The following is a 20,193-nucleotide window of genomic DNA, read 5'->3' as shown; positions in this document are numbered from 1 at the left end:
ATCTAGATTAGTTGTTAGGGTTATAGTATATATATGAATGCATGTATGCATATATTAGAAGTTGTTAATTACGTTGATTCTTGTAACCCTAAACACCTCTACAGATTGAAGTTATTCATCGAGCTCTTCTGAGGTGTTATCGCATTAATCATACGACATATTCAGTGCCATACTTGTGTTCTTTATTACGTTCTTATTTAATATCCTGCTTAGAATCATACGATCCTAAAAGAACTATGTTCTAACAGGATCGATTGCAAATGCTATAATATTTGACCATTCTAAAATTTTTCCAAATGTCTAGCGCATTTAGAGGGAAAAAGGACAAGAATTGGTTTTGACTAAGATAATTAAACAACTATCAAAAGACAATCCAAAGTTCGCCGAGGATTGGTCGCTTGTGAGTAGTTGGAAGTATAGTATTGGATGGAGCATATCGACATTATTATGAATAGAAAAGATTCTATTAAGAGTATGTTATCATATGGTACGTATGGAAAGGTTTCCATATTGGGAGTTAGATATTGAGAATCTATGTCTAGATTAGAAACTTTATGCAAATGGATGTTCAAAGAAATGTACTTTGAGTGAGAGACATCACATCTATGGAATTGTCTTGTAACAATCCCCGATAGAGGACTTTGTAATTTCATTGGCAATAGTCATTGTGACTTTAGTGCAATGACATTACGAAAGGATCATTACATAAAATGTTAGAATCTAACATATTCTATAAGTGTCAAGAATTTGATATTCTTACACTTGTGATATGCATTGTGAGTTGTGAAATGAGTATGATTAGAAATGTGTTCATTTGATCTATTTCACAAAGTAAGAACCATAGGTAAACATTGTGTGCATGCTGAGAGCATGGGACAAGTGTTGTAATAATTCAAGTAAGAAGTTGATTACCCGAAACAACAAATAATGAGTAATCGACATGGTGTTAAGTAAAAGGTGTTTTATTTATACTCAAAGGTTTGAGGCCATATGGGATTAGTATTATCCTTGTGTTTCACCTTGCATGTTTTGACTTCCTAAATAATTTAATTGGTTGAGAACAGTCAAATTATTCGAACGGGCCACAGGCGTTTATATGTTGGAAGTAGATATGAATGAAGACTGTCGTGAATTGGTGTGTGGATTGTCTAAAGAGCATTAGACATAAGCAAATATTTGCTGCAACATTCAGAAATGTGCTTATGAATATGATTTGAGCATTGGATTAAACCCACGCTCACTTGGATCACTCCATGAATTGTATCACGAGTGATTGGTGAGACGATAACATCTTATATTCTTGAAACCGAGATGTGTGAGTTGTATCTTGCAAATCGGTTGCACATTGATAATATGTAAACGTACTAGTAACTTGGTGTCATAAGACATATTGTTGTGTGTGATTCGATGAGTGAGTGCAAGCGAGCATTGAATCAAATTTTATTCGTTCCTTTTATCCAAAGAAGGATAAAAGTGATATCTTTGGGCCCCTTGATGATTTACTGATGACAAATGTAAATGCTCGGCCGGGCTAGGGCTAATTTGATTTGTTCAATTAGTCAGTCGTCATAAATCGGAAGTCGGGAAATAGTATAGAGACAATGATTAGAATTCATGTCTTACGATATCTAGAATGGAGGAATATATGATCCCTTATCTAAAGGACACACGTATCTGATAGGATCAGAGTTGACATCGGCTTTGGAAAGCTACGATTGCAGATCGGGATTTAAAGTCATACGCAGAATAGTTATTATACTTATCCAAGTGGGAGACTGTTGGATTAGCATCTAAGTTCATAACTATTTTGGTATGTACTTGACCCGATGGTGCATGGTCCTTTTGGGTTGCCTTCACCAAAGCAACTTGATATGATGAATTATGGAGAGAAAGGATTAAATATGATTTATTAATATATTATGGGAATAATATATTAAAGGAGAAATCATATTGTTTAATTAATATTAGTCAAGAATTAATTGATAATTAATTTTGTGGCTAAAAGAGATTAATTAAACTTAAGTGACTAGAATTGTAATTATAAGATAATTGCAATTAGGCTATGGATTACCTTATTATATAAGGTTGGACGAATTCTATGGGGAAACCCATTAAAAATCATCCAAGGCCTTTAAGAAATGAATCCATGGGCTGCTTAGGGCTTAAGCAGTCAGATTAGGGTTTCCTAGTTTAAAACCCTAATAGCCTACATGTATAAATAGCACCCTTAAGCCCCAAAAACGTGGTGAACTGATTCTCTAGGGTTTTGGACGATTTTGGGTAGCCTCCACTCTCCTTATTCTTCATCCTCTTGGTCTTGGTGTTTGTGAACCATTAAAGGAGTGACATTTGCGACTCTAAGCTTTCTAAAGTCATTACAAGGAGGAATTGTGATTGTTATTGCAACATAACAATCAAGGTAATATCTTAAACCCATTATTATGTTAATATCGATTATCATATGCTAGAATTAGGGTTTATAGTCTTGGATGAATTGCATGTACAATAGAGAAAGCTAGATCCAAGCATTAGGGTTTGTATGAGCACATAGGATGTTCTTATGGCTAGAACCCATCAGTTTAGACTTTGATATTTTGATACATGATTTTGATACTTATTTTGCTATGATGATATGAGATACATGACTTATGATCTTTATTGTGATGTTTTATGAATTATGCTTTTCTTAGATGATTTTAAAAAAATATTTTTGGACCGTATTTTTGGGATGTTTCCATATGCGATTCACTTATGATTTACGTGTGAATTACATTTAAATCACATGTAATTCATTTGCGATTCACTTGTCATTTGCATGTGAATTACATGTGATTTATATGTGAATTACATGTGAATCACATGTAATTCATATGTGATCTACAGGTGATTTATATGTGAATTACATGTGAATCACATGTTATCTATATATGCTTTACTTGTGATTTATATGTGAATTACATGTGAATCACATGTTACTTATATATGATTTACTTGTTATTTACATGTGAATTACATATATGATATCTAACTAAGAATTCAACGACATTCGGACAGATAACAGAATACCCTAAGTCCATAATCAAACAAGAACAGGAAATAAGGTGAGCTATCAGTTCTAAGTCCTTCAATCCTTACTTATATAAGTATATTGGTGTAGATATGATTTGGAAACGAAAATAAGTTTAAAAGCATTGAAAATAGCTTTAGAACAATTAAACATGAAAATGAGTTTGATAAACATTTAAAATAATTTTGTTGGCAAGGTAGTTTGAAAGTATAGAAAATCCTTTTGGTAACAATTTATAAATCACATGAAATTAATACTATAACTTGTTTGGTTCAACATGTATTCCCCCGACCCCCCCCCCCCCCCCCATAAAAGCATTTAAAATCATTTAGAAAGGTTGATTTAGGGGTATGAACTCACCTGTAGTGAGTGGAGTGGATGGAAGTGCCAAGTAGGATGCTAGGTGTCAAGTGAGGACTTGAACACACACTCGGATCCTATGTAACATGTAGTGATACATAATTGTATCCGATTAGTTATTTATGTTGGAATAGTGTCTAAGGCTGCAACTATATTAGGCAAGTATTTGACCCGATTGTGCATGGTCCTTTTGGGTTGCCTTCACCATAGCAACTTGGTAGGATGATTTATTATGAGAGAATAGATATTATTAATATATTATGAGAATAATATAAGGAATAATAATATAGTTATTTGATTAATAAAAGTCATAGATTAATTAGTATTAATTTGGTGACTTAAAGAGATTAATTAAATAAGAGGGTATAAACTGTCAATTGTTTGATAGTTAAACTTTAGACTGTAAATCCTTATTGGATAAAGGGTTGGATGATTTCTAGGCTAGGATAAGCCTCAAAATCATCCAAGGAATTATCTTGGAAGGATTTGGATTGCTTTGAGTAATACTTATCCAACTAGGGTTTAAGTTGTAACCCTTAAGGAGTCTACAAGTATAAATAGACCCTATGGCATAGGGAATTCGACACATGATCTAAGGTAGAGAACCCCTGGCCGAATTCCTCCTCTCTCTCAAATCATCCTCTTTGCTAGTTGGGGTTTGTAAGCCATTAGAGGAGTGACAATTGTGACTCTAAAGCTCCAAGAACAAGAAGATCAAACAAGTGTCTCAAGGTATGATTCTAACTCTGATTTTGTGTTGTTCTTATACCTAATTAGCTATTAGAAGTCTTGGATTCAAAGCATGTTTAATAGAGAAACCTAGATCCGAGCATTAGGGTATGTATGCACACTTAGGAATGTTCTTATGTACAAAACCGATCAGTGGTATCAGAGCCTTGATTGGTTTCTATTAAATTGATGCTTGAATGTTTGAATCTTAACTAAAAAATTTGATTTTTATGTTTCTGAGTCATGGACTCGGCGACTCCCATAGTTGACTCGGCGAGTTGGCCTGACTCGGCGAGTCCAGTGTGGGTACTCGGCGAGTCCGAGCATTAGGATTAGCCAAAAACGGGATTTTTTCATATTTATCTTATGGAAACTTACCTTAATCATATTAGATCAACCCTAATCCGATTTTATGATATATATGACTATATTTTTGATCTAATTGAAGATAATTATCAATTAATAAAATATTTGATTTCCTTATATGATAATTATTAATCAAATATGGATAATTATGTGATTAATTGTTAATTTAAATTATTTGTTATTTGATCCTCTATGTTTTAAATGTTTAAAACTTTCTCAAGTTTTGAAATTTATGTTTTGTGATTAAATGTTTAATTTAGACAATTTAAATTTCAAACCCTAGAATTTTACAAGTTTAAAATACAATCCTATACTAATATAATATTACAAGATTAATATCTATATATGTATAACTTAAATACTAGTCTTACCGTTAGTAGGCCTCATTCACGAAGCCGGTCTATAAGGTAGGTATAAGGTTGCGGCCTATAAAATGGCGTTTAATAGGTGTACATTCACACCCACTGCTCGCTTGATTGGTGGAGGGTCGTTAGCCGAACGGGTAGGATAGGGCAACCTCATCCTCTCATTAAAAGTATAATAAGAAATACAAAGTAACTACATGTTCTCTTAAAATTTCCCAATCTTAGTTACTTTAGGAAAAGTGAATTGATGCAATCCCATGAAATTACACTTTGCACCTTGCTAAGACGTTAGTGGAGCGTGTGTGGTTTACCGGCACACTAATTGGTTCTAAGCGAAGGTGGCAAAGGGTGATTCATTGTTTATCATAGTTCGATTGAGCGTGTGTGGTTTACCGGCACATCGAATAGGTGATTGTTACAATGAAGGTACCATGTTAATTTGCATGGTAATTCACACCCGCTTTGTGATCCTCGGTATCCCAGTCACAAACAAGAGGGGCATATCGAGATTTAAACATGCCATTGAAAAGTTTCAATGAATCTCATCCGAACCTAGGAATTCTCAATACATTTAGGACTTAAAGTTATGTTTTTCATGGTGGAGAATTAGTGAATCATCATTCACTTACCTTCAAATTGTTTGCATATTAGATTACGACATCCTTTTCTAATGTGTAAATATTGTTGTTGGATCCTAGCCCTAATTTTCTAATTGGGTGAATAATTAGGGATTCATATTCTAATCTATCTTTGTCCTTTCTATTTATAGATGTCGAACGCCAACAATGCTGTTGCGAGTTCTTTCACTTTGATGAGCCTTTGTCAAAAGGTCACCTTTGATGGAACGAACTTTAGCGAATGGATAAGATACATTCGCACGATTGCTCGCTATGAGGATAAGGAGTATGTCCTCGATGAGAAGCTCAAGAAAATCAACCCCGAAATTGCTACTCCCGCCGAAATCACCGCTTTCGAAACTCACGAGCGTGATGCAACAAAAGTGCATTGCATCATGATCGCGACTATGAACTCCGAATTCCAAAAGTCCTACGAGGACATGTATCCGTACGAAATGCACCAAGACTTATTAGAGAGATACCATCAAAACGCGAGACAAGAGCGTTATGAGATTTTCACAAACATGATTTCCGCTAAGATGGGTCATGGAGAGTCTCTTATTGTGCACTTGAAAAAGATGCAAAGGTATGTCGACCGCCTTCGCAAGTTAAATGTTGACTTTGGGGAAGACTTGGCGATCGACATGGTGCTTCACTCTTTGCCTCCGAGCTACAATCAATTTAGGATGACCTATCATATGAACAAAGAAGAGGTCACCCTAAGCAAACTCCAAGGTCTCTTGAGGGTCGCTGAGAGCAACTTCAAGGACAAGTTTGTTGCACCAACTCCCAATCCACCCGTTGCTCCTGTCTTGGCAATTGGACAAGGAAAGGGAAAGAAGAGGAAGGCTTCGTCAAAGAACCATCGCAAGTTGAAAGCCCGAGATGGTGCCTCTTCTAGTGGGACCAAAGTTGATCCCGCTAAGCCCTATTCTAACCCGAAGGAGGCAGAGTGCCACCACTGCCACAAGATAGGACATTGGAAGAGAAGCTGCCCGGAATACCTACAAGCCATCAAGGAAGGAAAGATCAAGCCATGTTTCGCAGGTATATATACAATTAAATCTAATGATTCATCCACAATACTTCTTGGGTTCTTGATACCGGTTGTGGTTACCACATTTGTTCTAATGTGCAGGGACTAAGAAGAAGTAGAGACGTGGAGCATGGAAGAATAAATCTAATCATGGGGAACAGAAGATCGTCGCCTATGACTAAGATTGGAGTGTATTCTTTAGTGCTTAGGAATAGTTTATCTTTAGATTTGAACAATTGTTACTATTCGCCAGAAATGGCTAGAAACATCATTTCTTTTCATGGTTTGTTTAGACAAGGTTTTAGATTTTCTTTTAATAATGAGAATGGTTCTATTTTAGCTTATCTAAATGGTGTCTTTTACTTTGAAGCTATACCATGTAATGGAATTTATGAAACTGTTATGATTTTTGATAACTTAGGAAATGATGTTTTGTACTCGAATTCTTCCAATAGTATGGATAAGGCATCCTTATGGCATTGTCGTCTTGGACATGTCAACAAGAAACGCATAGCCCAACTCCAAAAGGATGGAGTGTTGGAGTCATTCGACCTTAGGGAAGATGACACATGCGAGTCTTGTTTACTTGGAAAGATGACTAAGTCACCCTTCGCTGGTACATGCGAAAGGGGTGAGGGCCTATTGGACCTCATACATACCGATGTGTATGGACCGTTTAGATCTACCACAAAGGATGGTAACCGCTTCTACGTGACTTTTACCGATGACTATAGTAGATATGGGTATATCTACTTAATCAAGCAAAATTCAGAAACTTTTGAAAAGTTCAAAGAGTTTAAGAATGAAGTGGAGAATCAATTAGGCAGGAAGATCAAGATGCTTCAATCCGATCGAGAAGGAGAGTACCTAAGTCTTGAATTCCACGATTATCTCAAGGAGTGTGGAATAGTTTCACAATTGACGCCACCTAGGACACCACAATTGAATGGTGTGGCAAAAAGGCGTAATCGAACCTTGTTGGACATGGTTCGCTCTATGATGAGTCATGCTTCGCTATCTATCTCTCTTTGGGGGTATGCCTTAGAGACTGCCGCTCATATCCTTAACCGAGTCCCTACTAAGAAGGTTGCCAAAACACCTCACGAGATGTGGACGGGGAAGCTCCTTTGTTAGCACATATCAAGGTTTGGGGTTGCGTGGCTTTCATAAGATGAGATACTCACAACAAGCTTAAACCTCGTAGTGAGCGATGTATTTTCATCGGCTACCCGCAGAAATTCTTTGGATATCTCTTCTATAGACCGAAGGACAATGTTGTCTTTGTTGCGAGGAGAGGAGTTTTCCGAGAGCAAGAACTCATAAGCCAAGGAGACAATGGGAGGCAAATCGATCTTGAAGAGATTCAAGAGTCGATAGATGAAGGAACCTCTACCGCTGGTGCTCAACCCGAGGAGGAAACTCTGGTTGAACCAATAGACATATCATTACCTCTTAGACGTTCCGAAAGAGTTAGGTTTCAACCCCAGTTGTATGGTTTTCATATTACTACCAAAGGGGACACGTATATTAGTGATAGTACACTAATAAACCTTGATGAACCTAATAGCTATAAGGAGGCCATGGCAGGCCCGGAGTCTGCGAAATGGAAAGAGGCAATGGATAGCGAGATCCAATCCATATATGATAACCAAGTTTGGAATTTGGTTGATAATGTGCCAGGACGTAAGACCATTGGGTGCAAATGGATCTTCAAGAAGAAGACCGACGTGGATGGAAAAGTACACACGTATAAAGCACGATTGGTTGCGAAGGGCTTTACTCAAACTCCCAGAGTTGACTATGAAGAGACCTTCTCACCAGTTGCGAAGATAAAGTCTATTAGAGTGATGCTAACTATTGCCGCATTTCATGATTATGAGATTTGGCAAATGGATGTCAAGACCGCTTTCCTTAACGGGAAGTTGGCTGAGGATGTTTACATGGCTCATCCAGAGGGGTTTGTGGATCCGAAGCATCCGAATAGAGTGTGTAAGCTTGAGAAGTCCATTTATGGACTAAAGCAAGCGTCTCGCAGATGGAATCTTTGCTTCGATGAGAAAGTCAAAGAGTTTGGATTTGTACGAAGCGAAGATGAATCGTGTGTATATGTCAAAGCCAGTGGGAGTGTAGTAAGCTTCCTCGTTCTATATGTCGATGACATATTACTCATAGGAAACGACGTCCTGACTCTGCAGGAGATTAAGTCCTGGCTCGAAAAGTGCTTCGCTATGAAGGACCTCGGAGGCTTCCTATATTTTGGGAATAAGGATAGTAAGAGAAAGAAGTAAGAGACTAATAGGACTTAGTCAGAACACTTACTTAGAGAAGGTACTGAAACGTTTTAGTATGGAAAACTCCAAGAAGGGAGAATTACCGATACAAAGCAATGCCAAGTTGAGTAAGACTCAAAGTCCGAGTACCGAAGCTGAGATAGCTTAAATGAGCCGAGTTCCATACGCTTCCGCAGTTGGCTCAATCATGTATGCTATGACTTGTACTCACCCTGATGTAGCCTTTGCTTTGAGCATGGTTAGTAGATATCAAGGGAATCCAGGTAGATCCCATTGGGTTGCGGTGAAGAATATCCTTAAGTACCTTCGGAGGACGAAGGAATGGTTCTTAGTCCTTGGAGGGAGTGATGACTTGAAGGTGCGAGGGTATAGTGACGTCAGTTTTCAGGCCGACAGGGACAACTTCCGTTCGCAGTCGGGCTGGGTCTTTACCCTGAATGGAGGAGCAATAACTTGGAAAAGCTCCAAGCAAGAAACCGTAGCTGATTCAACGTGCGAATCAGAGTACATCGCAGGGAGCGAAGCGTCGAAGGAGGCAATATGGCTAAAGAACTTCATTGGTGATCTTGGAGTTGTGCCTGCCATAAAGGAGCCCATGGAGATTTACTGTGATAATGAAGGTGCAGTTGCCTTGACCAAGGAACCGAGAGATCATGGTAGATCACGACATATCGACAGAAAGTATCACTTTATTAGACATCGTGTAGAAGAAGGACAACTCGTAGTGAAGAGGATATCATCAGAAGATAACCCAGCAGATCCGCTTACGAAGGGACTGAGTAGGGTTAAGCATTTTCAGCATGCTAGGAGTATTGGGCTGAAGGATGATATTAGCATTAGATTAGATAGTATTAGAAACATATAATAGATAAATGTAATTAACATTTGATGATTAAATAAAGGAGTTTTATTTATAAGTAATGTTACTATCTTATGTTAATTGTTTAACTATTGTTTCACTTTGCATGTTTTGACTTTGAGAATAATTGAGTTTATTAAGAATAACCGAATTGTTCAAATTGTCCACAATCGTTCATATGTTGGAAGTAGGTATGAATGAAGATTGTCATGAATAGGTATGTAGAGTGTCTAAATGGTTTTAGACATAACAAAAGATTGCTGCAACGTTCATGAGTGCTTATGAACTAGTTTTGAGCATTGGAACAAACCCGCGCTTGCTGGAATCACCTTATGGAATGTGATAGTTAATGGGTGATCGCAAGACGATAATATCATATAGTCTTAAAACCTAGATATATGGTTTGTTATTGGTTAATTGATTGTACATTGATAATGCGAAAACGCATTGTTAACTCGATGTTATAAAACGCATTGTTGTGTGTAGTTGGTTAATGAATAAGTAAATGCATATAAGTTGAAGTTTATCTGTAACTTTTATCCTTTGAAGGAAAAAGCGATATCTCGGCCGCTCGATGATTTGATTTGACTTATGTGTCGGGCCCGGTCAGAACTGAATTGATGTGTTCGATTAAGTCCTATGTCAAATAAATCGGATATCGAGAAACCAAATGCTAGACTAACTATTCCATAGTATTGTCAGCATGATATCTAACAGAGGACTGTACGATCCCTTATCTAAAGGACAAGATTGATTAGATCAGAGTTTGACAGCGTCTTTGAGAGCTACGATTGCAAATTGGAATGTACCTGCGCATATAGTTACTAGACTTATCCAAGTGGGAGACTGTTGGAATAGTGTCCAAGGCTGCAACTATATTAGGCAAGTATTTGATCCGATTGTGCATGGTCCTTTTGGGTTGCCTTCACCATAGCAACTTGGTAGGATGATTTATTATGAGAGAATAGATATTATTAATATATTATGAGAATAATATAAGGAATAATAATATAGTTATTTGATTAATATAAGTCATAAATTAATTAGTATTAATTTGGTGACTTAAAGAGATTAATTAAATAAGAGGGTATAAACTGTTAATTGTTTGATAGTTAAACTTTAGACTGTAAATCCTTATTGGATAAAGGGTTGGACGATTTCTAGGCTAGGATAAGCCTCAAAATCGTCCAAGGCTTTATCTTGGAAGGATTTGGATTGCTTTGAGTAATACTTATCCAACTAGGGTTTAAGCTGTAACCCTTAAGGAGTCTACAAGTATAAATAGACCCTATGGCATAAGGAATTCGACACATGATCTAAGGTAGAGAGCCCCTGGCCGAATTCCTCCTCTCTCCCTTCTCTCAAATCATCCTCTTTGCTAGTTGGTGTTTGTAAGCCATTATAGGAGTGACAATTGTGACTCTAAAGCTCCAAGAAAAAGAAGATTAAACAAGCGTCTCAAGGTATGATTCTAACTCTGATTTTGTGTTGTTCTTATACCTAATTAGCTATTAGAAGTCTTGGATTCAAAGCATGTTTAATAGAGAAACCTAGATCCGAGCATTAGGGTTTGTATGCGCACTTAGGAATGTTCTTATGTACAAAACCCATCAATTATGTGTATTATTTGTTATGTATCGATATTTTGAGGTAACTCACTAAGCTTCTGGATTACAGTTGTGGATTTTGTTTCAAGTACATTGGATGATCGCGGAAAGACGAATGCTTAATCGTGCACCTTCTCATATTTTATGTTATGAATTTTGAGAGAAAAAACTATTTTGAAAGCAATTTGTAAACTATATATGGTTTTGGAATGTTTGAAAATTTTAAATTTTTCATGAATTTTATGTATGTTAGATTTTCGAAGTTTCATCAGATCAGTGCGTACGGGTACAAAAATTGAATTTTGGAACGGTAGGTTATTGAATTATCATGATAACTACATCTTCGTTTTGTTTATATTTGTATAATTTTTTTTATACATCTAGATAATGAATTTGTTAAAATTGTTCATATATAACCATTATGACCGAATAGAACCTGTTACATCATGTTATAATTGTCATATACGAACACTTCCAACAAATTTGTTACCAACAGATATACAAAAGAAAAGAAAAAACAATTATTCAGATAATGAACAAATAGAAAAATTAATTATCAATATAAAGGGACTACATTAAAAATACAATGAGTCCTATACTCTTATAAATCCATCAACAGTTTTTGTCCTATGCAAATAGGAACCCTAAGGGCAACATGGCTCCAAAATCCAAAGACCATACTATAATTCATTGCTATATCTTGCTTGTTTTAGCAGCCACCCACAAACATGTGCTTATAAATAATAAAAGTAGGCCGTGTACGCGGTGAAGCATTAGATGACAAAAGAACGGACCTTCAAAGCCCTGGCATAGCCCTGTCCTCAAAAGACTGAGAATTGTGGACCATCATTTTCCCTTTAACTCCACACCCCACCTAATTAAAAAAAACAACCCTCACCCCCTCCCCTTTACCCCTCCTTCCCAATTTAGACGATCGATTCACTACCTCCCAATCTAAAACCACTAAACACCTTCAAACATACAACTCCCTATGCACAATGTACAAACCACTAAAGAATCATCCACCTGAATTCAGTTGTTTCGGGTGAGGGAGAAAGTTGCCTTTTTCGAACCCATTCCTAACAATAGGATAATGAGAATGTAGGAAAAGACAAGGCAACAAAAACACTTAATCATCACTACTACCATTCGACCACATACAAACTTATAAACTTCTTCTTCTTCTTCTTCCATGGGAGAACACAAGGCAAACTGGACCACCCGATAACACTAACCTCACAAGTTTCTTACTTTTTCAGCTCCAAACCCGACCCATGATCTGCTTCTTTTGTTTCTTTTGTTTCTTTTGTATCTTTTGTTTCTTTTCTTTCTTGAATGCTTTCTTTATAACCACATGACTTCATGATGGGTTCTTAGGAGACACTTTCTTCAACCTCCATTCATTATCGATCTCCTTTTCTGTCTGGAAATCTCTCCTTCCTGATTAAAAACCTGCATTTCGTGGGGTCCTGTTTGATGGGAAAATGTCATCACTTTAGCGGTTGAAGATTCTTTTTTTTTTTTTTTTACTACAGTTCAGTGCACTATTAAGTTTTATTCTCCATTAACTTCTCACCTCACGCGATATAGGGTTATTGGGAGGTTCTGAATTGGTTTCTGCTAGATTTGATCTTTTTCCTTTTAGATTTGAAGTTCAGAGAGATCTTAGAGTAATATTCGTTTACAGAGAGAGAGAAACATGGAAGCTAGAGAGAGAGAGGGTTTGGGTATGAATCACAATAACCCATCTCAAGCTAATCGGGTAATATCACCTTCCATCTTCAGTTATGGAGGTTTGAATTCTTCAAACGCTACAAGAAATGAGAGCTCAGATCAAAATCGTCTTCATCTGCATCAGAGACACGATTATGGTGGATTATTGCAAGAAGAACAAATGGAAGCGTATAGAGAAAGAAGAAGAGAGCTTGACCCAGATCCAGATCCTGCTCCATCTCCAGCTGAACCAGTATCCGAAACACGGCCACCACCACCGCCACTGCCACCGCCTGATGTGGCGGTTCGTTATCGGGAATGCTTAAAGAACCATGCTGCCAGCATGGGCGCACATGTTGTCGATGGGTGTGGGGAGTTTATGGCTAGTGGAGAAGAAAACACACCAGAAGGTTTAAAATGCGCCGCCTGTGAATGCCACCGGAGTTTCCACCGACGAGAGGTGGAAGGCGAGCCATCCGCCACAAGGGTACCTTCGATGTCGATACATAACCCACCACCTCGATCTACCACAATGCAGCCACCTCATCATCAACAACCACACCTCAGGTACCACCACCGCCAGACGCCGCCAATCATGGTGGCGTTCGGTGGGAACAGTGTTGCACCGACGGAATCGTCAAGTGAAGACCTTGACATCTACCGGACACACGCCGGTCGACACATGATGGAGCAGCCATCAAAGAAAAGATTCCGAACAAAATTCAGTGAAGAACAAAAGGAAAAGATGCATGATTTTGCTGAAAGAATAGGGTGGAAGATTCAGAAGCAAGATGAACAAGAGATTCGAGAATTCTGCAATGAAGTTGGACTGAAAAGACAAGTGTTCAAAGTATGGATGCATAACAGCAAACAAGCCATGAAGAAGAAACAACCGTAAGATTATAATTAATTAATCTCATGATCTGATCTCTACAGATTAATTGACCTAAACTTTTCCTATTTTTCTTTACCTATTATTTGCATAGAGGATTTTAGGCGATATATAGCCAATAGCAACACTACATACATATATTTTAATTTATGCCTCCCAAGATTTTAATTAAGATCAATATTGTAGTCTCGTTTGACTAATTCTTATGATATGTTTTCATCTTTTGATCAATATACCATAGAATATTTCTATCTTTTGATCAATATGTCATGAAGTGAGTATTAGGCACCAACAATAGAACATAGGGTTAATCTAATAATCTAGTAACTAACAGACTTTTTTTTTTCACGAAACACTATTAATTTAAAAAAATGCTATCAAAAAGTAAATTGTTCACAAAATAATGCCATTATTTTCAATGGTTTTAATGATAATTTGTGGGGGGAAATCAGCTAATTCGTTACTTACATTATTTTTTGGAATGAATAGTGTTTTATACAGAAATAAATAATTTGTTACTCATTTATAGACATTAATCCTAATCCTAAAACATATCTATGTGATTTTACTCTAATAAATAATTTTTTTTTTCTAAATATCACATTCTCATTCAATTTGTCAAATGCTATTTTTTAGTTATTTTAAATTATTTTTTTTCCACATGTCATATGTCATTTTATTGGTTTTTTTATTTTAGTAAATTCCATATAATATTTTAATGTAATAATTACAATAATTACTCTAATAAATAAAAAAATTTTTTTTTTTTGCCAAATATCATATTCTCATTCAATTTATCAAATGTTATTTTTTGGTTATTTTAAATTATTTTTTTCCACATCTCATTTTATAGGTTTTTTATTTTAATAAATTCCACATAATATTTTAATGTAATAATTACAATAAATATAATAATAAATAGATATCAATTTTATCAACGAATTTACCTTCTAATTTTAAAATTCTCAAATTATCAAATTAAAGCTTACTAATTCCTTTTGTTTATTTATTTAAGTTATTTGTTTAAATTTAAAATATAAAAAAAAAACATTTTAATTTTAATAATTTATTATTTTCTTATAAATTTAAACTTCTCAAATATTTAAACTTTTTTATCTAATTTTTTTTAATTAACTTATATAGTACATGAGTCTCACAACTATCATATAATACATACGTCTCACAACTAGTAATACTAATAAGACACAAACACTAACAATTTATTGTAAATGATTAATTTAATAGAGGAACTAAGGATCTAAACCCAATAAGTTCTACATAATAGAAGCTTAATATCTCCCCAACATTAACAGTACTATTACTTGTTTCCTCTTGTACTACATTTCGTCAAAGAGCTTTCACTGGTGCATCCTTCAATAATGGGGCCATTTTTAATAATATTAAAGAGTTGTCCCCTACACAGTAATGCATGTACTCTAGAATTCGATCAAACCTCAGATACGCTGTAGATATGGAGATACGTGTTTACAGAAACTCAATAATTTATATGATTTATGAGCTATATATATGTGGTTCTCTAGGTACTCTGACAAATATAATTCTGAGCTTGTACCTATGGGTTAAAGACAAAATATGCTTCACAATTTAAATATTGAATATAACAAAATATAGATATATGAAACTTAACTTTTAGAGAAGATAATATGAGAAAGTAGCTCCAAGAAGACTTGTATCAGCCATCAGGTACCAAGCATGCCATTTGCAGCCCTAATAATGGTAATAATAACAATAATAATATTAAAACATTTGGAGCATCTAAATATAATTTAATAATAAAAGTTGAAACCCTAAACCATTGTTAAGTTAATTTTTAAAGGGGAGAAGGACAACTACCACTAACATAACTTAAACGATTCCAAGGGTGGTATCATGACTTTTAATAGGAAATCAAAGCAGTAAAAAACGTTCAAAAAAATAATTACCTTACTTCAAGAGTGTCGAATAGCATTGACGTCGGCCCCACATGTCTAGTGTAACAAACTTGGTTCGTGTGGAGATTTTACATAGTGCTTCTTGTTTTATTCGCAAGAGAACATAATAACACTCCTTCCATTGTGTATACTAAAGTTTGCACATGTTATACGACTAGACTAGACTAGACTAGAGTAGACTAGATGGGACTGAGCAGACCTTCTAGGGTTATTTTCAATTATGAGGTTGAATTGTTATTTACATATTTTGCACATATGTGAGTTCAAGGGCAAGTATATATTCCCCACTCTGTTCCACATTGTTTATTTCATCGACATCGGTCCCAGTCTGTCTGTCTGACTATACTCTTCAAAAGCAAGCCAAACACTGTACAACCAGTTATCTGACATGTCTAGTGTAACAAAAGAGTTGCATGACAACATATTCAATTCATATTAGTTTGGAAACAAATGATATAAAAGCAAAAAAATAAATATATACCAACTATACTCCTTTAAGCGAAAAAGGAAAATATCGAAATGCCACCTTTGGCAATGTACTATTATATATATACATCTTATTAACACTTCCAATAGGAAGTTAACATCGCGTATTATAACTATATATTTATAAAACAAAGAGCTACAAGAATCTATGATGTATGTATATTCTACCAACAAAAGTATAAAAACAAGAAAGAAGAAACCTCATGGAGATCAAAGACAGCCATCATAGTAATGATCAAAAGAACTTCATGTTGAATTCTCATATGTATGCATTAATTAATTCCTCATTTTCTCTCCTAGATTCGCTGCAGCATCCGATGTCTTCTCCTTAGCAACCTCATAATTTTCCTTAGCTTTTTCCTTTGCATTCTCTGCAGCATCAGAAGCTTTTTCTTTCACAACATCATATGTTTCCTTACCTTTCTCCTTCATTGAATCCTTTGAAATCCCAGATTCATCAATCTTATCTTTTGCTGCATCATAGGATTGAGATAGTTTCTCTTTAGCTACATCATATCCCTCAGATGCTTTATCTTTAGCTACATCATATCCCTCGGATGCTTTGTCTTTAGCTACATCATAGCCCTCGGATGCTTTATCTTTAGCTGCATCATAAGCATCTGAACCTTTATCCTGTGCAACACCATAAGCTTCCATAGCCTTCTCCTTCAATGTCTCCTTTGCAACATCATGAGCATCTGATGATTTCTCCTTCGCAACATCATATGCTTCTTTACCTTTCTCCTTAGTTGCATCTTTTGCAACCCCATAAGCTTCCTCAGCCTTATCTTTACTCTTATCATAAGCATCAGAACCTTTCTCTTTTGCACGATCCGCCACATCAGACGCCACATCAGCGGCTGTGTTATACGCATCTTCTGCTTTGTCTTTACCCTCTGACACAACTCTATCGGTTTTCATTCGTATTTTTTTATCCGCATTATCGTACGCTTCAGATGCTTTATCCTTCATTGTTTCTTTAGCATTTTGAGCCATATCTGAACCTTCATCATATGCATAATTCCCTTTCTCTTCTATTATCACTTCAGCACCAGTAGTCATTGATTGAACCCTTTTCATGGCTTCATTTGCAAGTCCAGAAATGTATGCGTATGCTTCTAATCCAACCACCTCTCCATTTTCTTGAGCATCACCACCACAGCCCATGGCTTGACTTGCTTTTTCAGATGCCAAGTTTCCGACTTTTTCGGTCTTTTGAGACACGTACTTTGAAGTTTCTGTAAACAAATAGATAGGATTAATTAATTAATTACATGATATAAGCATTAAGCATGTGCATGAATGTATGTATGCATATCTGTGAATACGATTAATACCAGAAGCAGCATTGTTCATTTGGGTTGTGCTTCTTGATGCAGCATCACTAGCTTTATCCACTGCATTGTGAGCACCTTCTTTGACACCATCCTTATTCATACGAAGACCCCTAATATGTTCATATATGAAAGTTAGTTATTAGATTTGGACACAAGTAACTAACTTACAAGATGGACAAAGTGATGATAATGAACCAATGGAGAACATTGCTAAAACCTACTTCTACTTGCATGTTTCAATTGTTACCAAATTTTTGTATAAATCACTTCATATATAATTTGATAAAATTAATTCAATTTTAAAATAACATCTTCTACATAAAAGTCGTCAACCTAATCTTAATTGGGATGCCAAGTAATTGATCCTTGTTAGATGTTTGCAATATAATTTGATTTTTCCTAAACAAATCTTAATTTTGTTGTAGTTCAATTAGCAATCATTAATAGGATTGAAGTATCAGAAGCGATGATTCTGATTTCGGATTCTATTCTGCTTAATTACCGAGGTTCTAAGTATAGAAAATGTTGTAAAAAGAACTAGGAATGCGTACGAGTTCTTAATCATCCAATAGTAATGAAGTAAGATCTCAAATCAATGACGCATGGTTTATTTTAACAAATTAAACATGATTTTGATCAAAGATCACACAAATATACGCAATTATAACAATCTTGATGCATTAATATATGCTATTCCATCATTACAATTACGGAGAATCAAATTTCATTATATGCACAAATTAAACTGTAATTTGAGAGTTTATTACAATTACGCAAGAAAGCCATGAATTTTGAATCCCAATAGATACCACACATGAGATTTTGTCATAATTCCATTTATTCGAGTTCCTAATTGTAATCCAAATTAAAATTTATTAGTTCATGAACATATTATAAGGCAATTCCATCCACGAACAAGAAACCCGAAGTTAGCAACTAGCTTACTACGATAATGTTAATTTCTTAATCAAAATCTTAAGAGTAATCTTGAATCTCTGATTTTAAGAAAAGGTTTTCAAAGAACACAAAGTGTTAATTAAATTCCTGTAATTAAACCTAATCTAACATGTTGATTATATAATGAAAAAAACGAAGATATATTGCTTACGTGGTGACTTTTGTCATGGCCCAATCTGCCCATGTGCCACTTTTATCCTTAGCCCCATCCACAGCACCTTCGGCCTTCACCTTCACATTCCCTGCCACCTTACTCGCCTTATCTTTCACGTTCTCGACACCCTTCTCCGCCGTGTTAGAACTCCGGCATACCGTCGCACTCGCCGTTAGCCATAACACCATCAGAACCACCGCCTTTCCCATTGTGACTTCACCTTGATGATTTTCTATCGATACAAAACAGCAACCGGAGGAGCTGAAATTCTTTTAGAGAACAAAGAAATCTGATAGTATTATGGGAGAGATTTTGAAATTCTTGGGAATGGAAGATGTTACGTTGAAAGCGGTGAGGGACGGTTGACCGACTACATTCGGCAACGTGGCGGCTTCCACTGTTCTTCGTATTTCCGGTTGCGCTGTATTCCCGCCACGTTCCTCTCTTTCTCTCTCACATAGTCATTTTCTCTCTCTCACACAATTTTTGTTAAAATAATCCAAGTATATGGAAATGTCGAATCAACCAGTACTTAAAAATACCATCACAATACACAAATGATGCCAAGATGGTGAGAAAATCATTATGTTGGTTATTATTTTTCTGTATTTCAATTGTTTTTTCTACAAATATAGAAGACATGAATTTTTTATTTATTTATTTATTTATTTTTTTTTTTGTAAAAAAGAAATCGATGTTGACTAACAGATTTGTTCCTGTTTGCCGGTTTATCGGTGTCTTATGATGTTGGTGTGGCTTGTGACATGGCAAATTTAATTAGGTTAAATGATGGATTGTCTCAATTAATTTGGTTTCTTTGTTATTGGTAGTGAAGCAATTCAAAAAACAAGCTCCATGGTTTCCAATCAAGACAATTAAGTTCCATTTTTTTTTTTTAACAAAGCAAAAGAAATTGGTAGATGCTATTGTGATGATGATGCTAATTAGTCTTCGATTTCATGGACAAAGAAAAAGTGAGGTGATTTTTAGATGTCCTAATTATATAGTCAAGAAATGATTGAAGGTTTTTTTTAATGGATTGATGAGATCGTTTCCAAATAATGATACATAATGTTTAATGAAATGCACATAATGAAGAAGAATAAGCATTAGAATAAGTGTTAACATACGTACATAATGTCCTTTGAACACTCTTTTTCTTTGTTTATTAACTTTGGTATTAACTCTTAGGGGCTGTGTGTTTTAAGTATGGCCAGAATCTATTCATGACATATATCATAATATCTTCCATGATATTTCTTTCTAGTTTGAAGTAAGATCTAGTTAAAGCATTTTGAGATCTCGTTCTCAACCAGTGTTTTTTAAAAACATGTACCGATAATTCGGGAATAGAATGGGTTAATAAGCATTAGTTTTATGCTTATATATTTTTTGACAACAGAGA

The 20,193-nt window shown here is 35.5% G+C and overlaps 2 protein-coding genes across 2 annotated transcripts; one reads left to right on the top strand and one right to left on the bottom strand.

Moving 5' to 3' along the window:
- The first annotated feature begins 12,148 nt into the window (after window positions 1-12,148).
- Window positions 12,149-14,102, top strand: HB24 (homeobox protein 24). The gene has a single exon (XM_078992415.1). It carries the CDS (start codon window positions 12,997-12,999, stop codon window positions 13,906-13,908), a length of 912 nt encoding a protein of 303 aa, XP_078848541.1. The 5' UTR covers window positions 12,149-12,996; the 3' UTR covers window positions 13,909-14,102.
- A 2,239-nt stretch (window positions 14,103-16,341) lies between these two features.
- Window positions 16,342-19,209, bottom strand: LOC145039172 (uncharacterized). Its single transcript, XM_078987279.1, has 3 exons — window positions 18,786-19,209; window positions 17,678-17,787; window positions 16,342-17,578 (listed from the first exon to the last, which is right to left on the bottom strand). Exons 1-3 carry the CDS (start codon window positions 18,995-18,997, stop codon window positions 16,617-16,619), a joined length of 1,284 nt encoding a protein of 427 aa, XP_078843405.1. The 5' UTR covers window positions 18,998-19,209; the 3' UTR covers window positions 16,342-16,616.
- Window positions 19,210-20,193: the final 984 nt, after the last annotated feature.

Source organism: Lactuca saligna, chromosome 4 (assembly GCF_052625555.1).
Source record: "Lactuca saligna cultivar CGN05327 chromosome 4, ASM5262555v1, whole genome shotgun sequence".
NCBI classification, from domain to species: domain Eukaryota; kingdom Viridiplantae; phylum Streptophyta; class Magnoliopsida; order Asterales; family Asteraceae; genus Lactuca; species Lactuca saligna.
This window is presented reverse-complemented; position numbering and strand designations above follow the sequence as displayed.